Source organism: Miscanthus floridulus, unplaced genomic scaffold (genome assembly GCF_019320115.1).
Source record: "Miscanthus floridulus cultivar M001 unplaced genomic scaffold, ASM1932011v1 os_1192, whole genome shotgun sequence".
NCBI classification, from domain to species: Eukaryota; Viridiplantae; Streptophyta; class Magnoliopsida; order Poales; family Poaceae; genus Miscanthus; species Miscanthus floridulus.
In genome coordinates this window covers 1-7,892 of record NW_027097584.1, presented here as the reverse complement: position 1 = coordinate 7,892, position 7,892 = coordinate 1, and the positions used below count along the sequence as shown (strand labels likewise).

At 48.2% G+C, this 7,892-nt stretch overlaps 1 protein-coding gene across 1 annotated transcript; it reads right to left on the bottom strand.

Annotated features, from left to right (window-relative positions):
- Positions 1-4,499: 4,499 nt before the first annotated feature.
- On the bottom strand, positions 4,500-7,401 carry LOC136533789 (protein SUPPRESSOR OF K(+) TRANSPORT GROWTH DEFECT 1-like). The gene is made up of 6 exons (XM_066526323.1): positions 7,133-7,401; positions 5,852-5,920; positions 5,658-5,732; positions 5,464-5,562; positions 5,225-5,380; positions 4,500-5,132 (listed from the first exon to the last, which is right to left on the bottom strand). Exons 1-6 carry the CDS (start codon positions 7,367-7,369, stop codon positions 5,007-5,009), a joined length of 762 nt encoding a protein of 253 aa, XP_066382420.1. The 5' UTR covers positions 7,370-7,401; the 3' UTR covers positions 4,500-5,006.
- Between the last annotated feature and the right edge of the window lie 491 nt (positions 7,402-7,892).

The window sequence follows — 7,892 nt, the reverse complement described above, 5'->3', positions numbered from 1 at the left end:
GATGTCGAGGAAATAGGTGGGAGCATAGCTCGCCATCCCCACAAACTCAGACGTGAGAGGGTGCGGTGCCAGCACCTTTTGGAGTCCCCGGGCGTGTGCATCCATGGAAGACACAAGGCCATAGGGGAATCGGCTGTATGGCGGCTGCGATGGGGACAACGGTAACCCACCGGGTATTTGGCGGAAGATAGAGCGCAGTAAGTAAATAACAGCATGTATATTACTCACAGCGAGGTTTGAGCAGAGAGTTTGCTCGGAATGAAGCGCAGATGCCGCGCCGTTGAAGTCGCGCGTCCCGGAGTCGATGGAGGACGTCCCTCCGACGGGTGCCGGGTTGTGAGCCTCCTCGTGGAGGTGAAGTACGCCGAGCCGGTCGGCGACGAAGTCTAGGCTCCCAAAGCGGAAGACCTAGAATGGCTCGAAGATGGGTGGAACCCACATCCCGGTGGGCGAGAGTGCGGGGAACTCCAGCGATCCGAAGTGAGTCGTATCACCCGAGCCCGCCACGGTGGGAGTGGCGGAAAAATAGGTCATCCGATGACCAAGAGTATTGAACGTACAACGTCTTCCCCACGGACGGTGCCAACTGTCGGTGCATAAAGTGACTAACTAGTAAATATTTGTAGTTTTGTTGTACGTTATGATCGGGAGGTGGCCTAGCACTCAATGACACAAGATTTATACTGGTTCAGGCAACGTGCCCTACGTCCAGTCGGGGTCGGTCGGTGACTTTATTCCTGAGCCCAGGTGCTCAAAGTCTGTAGTGGGGGTACAAACAAGGAGGAAGAAGGGGGTGTACAAGAGGTTCGGTCGGCTCCGACCGGAAGGGTCGCGGTCGAAACTTGGCGGTCCTGTGGTTGGGAGTGTTGATGTCGATCTAGTGAGTCTGGGCTTGAAGAAGTTGATCTCTCCTGGTTGGAGGGAGCGCATCCCCTTTTATAGATGAAGGGGATGGCTCTTACAGGTGAGAGGGGGAGAGTACAGATATTTCTAAGTCTTGCTGCCTATGGTGATGAAAACTGGATAATGGTTGAAGCCCCCCAATACTGTCGATGTCGTTGTAGGATGTCGGATGTGCACGTAAGGTCGAGCTATCTTCTTGTGGAAGGATGACACCGGTACCTGCAGAATACTTTTGGATGCCTAGTGGCATGTGAGAAGCTGTGCTATGTTCAACCGGTATGGTAAATCCTGGAGCCCATACCGCAATCGATGTCTAGAGACACGCGGAGCGGGCTTACCATATGGGAGTTTCTAGCGGCCCCTATAATACTTTGTGTCAGGGTGGCTGCAGAGCACTACTTCATGTAGGGTATGGTCCCTGGTACAGTGGTGTTGACTTGTGAGCCATGCCTTGCCTTTCTCCGCACGCCTTCTGGTTCTTTTCGAGCGGGCGTCCCCGGTCGGATGGTCCCCAGTCAGTTCTGGCGCACCAGTCGGAGAATAGCGATGAGCAGGGTTTTCTATGAATCCCGGTCAGAGACACGGGGTCAAAGTCGGAGGCGGTCCTCGGATCAGGCTTTCCGAGTGGAGGCCATGCGGAGGCGGCCGGGGCCTGACGCTAGCGCTCCGATCGGAGAGGCCGTTCAGAGCCGGCCTGAGCCTGAGCTAGCGCTCTGGTCGGAGAGATGGGCCGAAGGCGGCCTGGGCCTGAAGCGAGTGCTCTGGTCTGTTGAATTCAGACTCTTGGGCCGGTCCAGAAGAAGAAAATGTCGTTCTTCTGGGCCGAGCCTTGGCGTGGAAGCCGGTCCCTGAGGGACCCCGGGTTAATGAACCCGACAGATAGGTAATTCTTTTGAGGAGATATAGCTATGTTAAGTGCATAACAAAAATAGACCCACATTTGTTTTGTTTTTACATATGCTCAACTTGATAAACCCAACAAATGTAAACCCAACATATGTCATCTAATTAAATGGTCGTAAATGGTTGGCATTTGATGTAGTTCTTACAACATTACCACGAGATCACTCATTTCATACAGGGTTCCACATGTATTATCTTATCATCTAGTTTCTAGGCTGCATAGCTGGAATCCTAGTCGTGGTTTCTAGGCTGCATAAATGGCAGTGAGCTCAGCGTCAGTCCCTCTGGCGCCGAGCTCGGCGCCAAGATCTACGGCGCCGAGCTCACTGCCATGTCATCTACCCTGCCTAGGAGCTCGGCGCCAGAGACGCTGGCGCCGAGACGTGTTAGCTCGGCGCCAGCACCAATGGTACCGAGCTAAGGGTCTATTTTCTGAATTCTTTCTGTCAAGGGTCTATTTGTAAGAAACTTAAAAAAAAATGCTAAAATGTAAAAAAATTAGGCCATGGGGCTGCAACTCCCCTGTTTGATGTTCTGGGCTCACCATTGGGCCAGGCCAGGCGCGTGCAAAACCTTGTCTCTCTCATGGCTCCGGGGAAACGAACTCAACCCCCGTTTTTTCGCGGCCTGGCTGGATGAAGCGCCGAAGCACAGGTTGGCGTCACCTCCGAGTCCCGTCTCTCTCACCCACCGGTCCCTTCTTCTCCTTTGTCGTTGCCTCGTGCCACCGTTGCTGCTCTGGCTGTACGCGCGGTGCCGCCGCCGCCACGCTGAGCCGGCCGCGCGCGCGTGGTGCCGTAGCCGCCGCGCCACCGACGACGGCCAGGAGCCCTGCTGCCCCTCTGCGGCCGTAGCCGCCGCGCCACCGACGCCACGCTGAGACGGCCGCGCGAGCGTGACGGCGCCCCGGCCGCCCGGCGCCTAGCCAACGCGAGGCCTAGGCGAGCTGGGCTGCGAGCGTGCGTCGGGGTAGACGGGGCCACGCGCGGCGACGCGGTCTGAGCAGAGCAGGGCGACGGGCAGATGGTCGCCGGCCGATGCCGGCCATGCTGGGGGTGTCGCCCGTGACAAGGTGAGGCTGAGGGGCTTCGTGGTGTTTCCGCGGACGGCAAGGTGACGCCATGGCGGAGTGGTACGACGCAGAACGGCGGATGGCAGCAATGGCGTGCACGGTGGCGGGGTCGACCGGGCCGCCGACGGTGCTTCCGTGCGTGCAAGGTTGCGCGCCGGCAGTGCGGCGGCGACGCGAGCAACGCCATCGTCAGGTGGTGCTGGTCCTGCTCGTGCTCGTGCTCCTGCTCCTGCTCCTGCTCCTGCTCCTGCTCCTCGCCGCCGCCCAGGTGGCCCAGTAGGCGCCTAGCAAGTGTTCGGTGAAATGCCAACAAGAGGAAGAGGGGGAGTTGGGGGGTGTAACGCCACCGTGTTCCGCATGCGAGGTGATTTTATCCATGTGTACATCGTATCAAAGACAAGGGAGGTTGTACCATGAGAGCCGAGCCTAAGCTGGCCACAGCCAGGCCAGCCGGCCATCGGTTCAAAGAAAGAAAGCGCGACGGCATCGGACGCTTCTGTGTACTCGTAGTGTACGAGTAGTAGTTTATTTGTGCAGTACGCGGCCAGCTGGTACCACGAGGACGTCAGAGGCCGTAACTGGCGTACGTAAACCATTTTACACTTGGCTGATCGCACCCGTATATATATAGTTTATACGTACGTACGTTTCGTGCTTTTACTTGGCAGCAGTGAGCAGTGTTCCATGGATGGATACAGGGATGCGGCGACTAAAGTTTAAAAGGTGTAATATTGGATGTGCGTATGGGGTATTCGGATACTAATAAAAAAAATAAATTATAAATTTCGTTAGTACTCTGCGAAACGAATTTATTAAGCCTAATTAATTCATCTTTAGCATATGTTTACTGTAGCACACATTGTCAAATCATTGACTAATTTGGTATAAAAAATCATCTCATAAATTAATCTATGTGTATTTAATTTTGTAATTAATCTATATTTAATACTCTGTACATGTGTCAATATTCGATGGGACAGCTGATGAAGTTTAAGAGGCTGCGTTCGGAGTCGGAGAGTACATGGTACAGTACACCGATACATGGTGACTGATCGATCGATCCATCGTTTTCTACGTAGCTGTTTGCTGACACGACGCGTGCAAGGCTGTTGTCCTCTCGATCATGATCTGGCTGAGCGCTCTGGTGAATCTGGCAGCCAGAGACCAGAAGCTCATCTTCTTGTTGCATCTGTGTACTGCAACTGCACCATCACGGGCACCGATGAATCCCGCCAAAATCGGCATGCATGCAGCAACCAAACCATTTTTAACCAGATTTTTCATACCACAGCAACCTGAATTGTCCGCTTTTTTTTTTTTTTGAGGGAACGCCCATCGGCCACTTTTTTATCAGAATAGTTATTGATTCATCAGAATAGTTATATCATTCATCAAATACTCAAGAAGAAAACTAGGGGTTCATTGACCCAAATACATGATTGTTTACTAGTGAAACATCTCCTAGCTATTTCATGAGCAACCCGATTGGCATCCCTAGGCATGATGTTCAGTATCATGAGCCATACAATGTTTCAGAATTCAAATCCAACATTTTGTACGCTCAAAATAATAGAGCCCGATTACTCCAAATACAGGACGTACCAACCAGAACAGATGTAGATTCAGATCATTCAAAATTGATAAAGTTTGTGGAACAAACTATAAAAATGTGAACCATGACTGAGATGTGCTGATTCTAGCGGAGCTAGATACCTCAAACAAAACGACTGTGAGAATTAGAAGTTCACCTTCAGCATATAGCCTCTAATAAAATGACCCTGCAAGTAAAATCAAACTGGAGGGAGAAGAAACTCAGCGTAAAAACTTCGACCGTTGGGAAAATAACTATACATACAGGGATGCACCACAAGGACTCCACGTTAAGAATTATTATTCCATAATACACCTGTGGAAAATTTCCATGTGTAATAAAAATGAAATAAGTTGACAACAGAGGCCCATCGATAGCCCAACACGAGAAAGCAGCGGACATGATTAGTCGTAGTTGGGCTACCAAATGTACAATCCTGTGAATGCAACTTCCAGCAGAACAATCAAAGTCATCATAATAAACAATATACATTTGTGTGGTGCAGCTGTGCATGGGTGTGCGTCCGCGCGGGATGTATCAGCCCTCCTCGCCGAACTCCTTTGTGAACCTCTCATGCACCTCCAGGTCCTTCTTGCTAACTGTCGGCCTCTGCCTCGACAGGACCTTCTCAAAATCCGTCCTTGAGATAGGTGGTGGAAGAATCTACATTAAAAAAAAAGAGACCTTTACCTTTGCAATTCAACTGGGAGGGCCTCTCTTAACACTGCAATGGAAGAATCGGCATCTTTTGTTACCTTTGCAGCAAGGCCTTTGGATGCAAGCTCCTGCATGGTGGTCTGTACAGCGCCCAGTTGCTTTGGTCCACATGGCATCCACATGTCACCGTCCGCCTTGAAGAAAAACATGGCATCCTGTGTTTTGCGCACAGGTTCAAATAACACATCCTTAACCTGTTAAAGAAACAAGTATCAGATTCCATTGCATAGTACGGATACATGAGACTAGTAATGACAGAAAGTTCAAAATTACTTACACAAACAGCAATATCAGAACCAGAAAACCCATCTGTTCGATGGGCCAAGCTCTCGAAATCACTTTCAGTTAAGCTGTGTGGTGTATCCCCGAGATGGACCTGTACAAATTGACGGTTCCAAAATGTTATCCAACGACTGTCACCATGGAACAGGACAAATTTAATTATGTTGCAATGGACAACTGTCTGCTAACCTTAAACATATGCTGCCTTGCTTTCAAGTCAGGTAGCGGAATGTAGATACGCTTGTCAAATCTTCGCCGCACAGCCTGCAACAATGAACATGTCAACGAACAAAACAGTGTTTCACAAGATAATAGGGACTTTCCTCTTCTTTTTCGCAAAGCTGTATACAGTGCAGAATTGTATTCAGTAAGTTTTTTTTAACCTGGTCCAGAGCATATGGCGTATTCGTGGCAGCAAGAACGAGAACTTTATCATCATTATGACCAACACCCTGAAAATCAGGTACGGAAAAAATGACCATGTCAATTTAACATCAAAAAAGGCCTAGAACGCAGTTCTGAGATTACGAAAACAAATCATCTAAACAAACAGAAGCAGAATCTTCAGACCATTTCAGTTCTACTTTTCTGCTACATGTAAAAACCTTGCTACGTCAGAAGGCTATCAAATTCACTCGTAATTATGGTGGCCACATAATGTACTAATAACAGCAAAACGTTGGGAGTCAGGTAGATTGTACACAATAACTGGATACATGATCAGAATTTTCTGAGTTAAAAATTCGACATAGTATAGCAACGACTTCTACAAATACTAGAATCAATTTTAAAACATAGTGTAACATTCAAGCTTGAAGGGCGGGCCTGGTGCAAGCGGTAGTCTTACCGCCTGTGACCGGAAGGTCCCGGGTTCGAGTCGCGGTCTCCTCGCATTGCACAGGCGAGGGTAAGGCTTGCCACTGACACCCTTCCCCAGACCCCGCACAGAGCGGGAGCTCCCTGCACTGGGTACGCCCTTTTTTTTAGTGTAACATTCAAGCTAATTACGTGAGTTCAAATCTGGGCAGAACATAAACTAGCTTAGATACATTTCAAGGGTGATTTTGGATCCAGACGACAGTATCAGAATCATTTGCACTGACTAGCCAATTCTCCACGACCCAATAGCTTGGTAACATATCTCTGGGGCTAACAACTTGGCCAAAAGAAAAACAAGAGAGAATTTCAAATTTCTTCTTTCTTTTTTATTTTATTATTCCTCCGCGTAACAGTAAAGGTAAATAACATCACTGATCACTCATAACTCTGGACACTAGCAGTCGATTGCACATTATCATAATTCTAGGAATAACAGCTCCAATCCTTCGCCAAACAAGAAAGTTTAAATACAGGCCCCCCAGGACTGGCCAGTTGCTTGCAAAAACAATTTTTATCCCTCTTTTGTCTAAATTCACAGCATTTCACATTCTCCATGTCCGCAATTTTAGCACCATAACCATCGTAAGCATGGTTTCAAAGGTGACTAGGCATCCAGGCGAGAGCTGGGATCGCCTGGACGCCTAGGCAACAAGGAGCCACTGTTCACCAAGGTGAGCCGGGTACACCTAGAGGCCTAGGCGACACTTTGAAGCAGGGATCCTAAGCAGAACATATCCAGCTAAGCAAATGCCGCACGGAAACAGTTTGCAACATTAAGACCTCACCTGCATTTGTACAAGAAGTTCAGTCTTGATTCTCCTAGATGCTTCACTTTCATTGCCTTCTCCACGTTGACCACATAAAGAATCAATTTCATCAATGAAGATAATGGAAGGGGCATTTTCACGAGCCATTTGGAAAAGATTCGCAACTAATTTCTCACTTTCACCCATCCATTTTGAAACCAGATCTGAAGAAGATATACTGCAGTAAAGCAATGGCGTAAAATTATGATACGGCATGAAAAACTAATTGTAGCAGATATCAGTATTGCTTTACTGCAGTAAAAAAATGCAAATTGGTCAAACTTATATATACATGCAATGTGGCCTTAGCAGTTCAAGCAGACATATATATACATTCAAGGTCCAAGGTAGCCTTGTAGCATGTAAAGTTACTCATTGTATGTTATTCTCTTTTGAACCCACACTCATTTGCACAGTAGAGACGCCTGGAAGGCAAAATTAAATCCTGGGAGAATACAGGTTGTTGAATTCAAGTTGTTTGCATGACCTGTCTAAAGATAACTCTAGGAAAGTTAAGCTACATATCTGCAGTGTGATTAAGTCAAAATTTGGTACTTGGTTTACTATTGTGGAATAGATGAGACAAACATCGATTGGCACATATAGTCACATACATAATTGGCCAATTAGCTGTTATAGGACTATAGCTCATGAATATTCCACTTGCTTTTCAGTAAATTCGAATGTGTCTGTAAGATACTGCCTTTATTTCAAATATGACATAATTTTTCCCTGAACT

What these genes read in the sequence shown, in the direction of transcription:
- LOC136533789 (XM_066526323.1), bottom strand. Translation starts at nt 7,369, where the DNA reads ATGCCGTATCATAATTTTACGCCATTGCTTTACTGCAGTATATCTTCT. An exon ending in AACTTCTTGTACAAATGCAG is followed by an intron (nt 5,921 to 7,132) that starts GTGAGGTCTTAA and finishes CCTGATTTTCAG; the next exon opens with GGTGTTGGTCATAATGATGA. An exon ending in GTTCTGATATTGCTGTTTGT is followed by an intron (nt 5,381 to 5,463) that starts GTAAGTAATTTT and finishes TTTCTTTAACAG; the next exon opens with GTTAAGGATGTGTTATTTGA.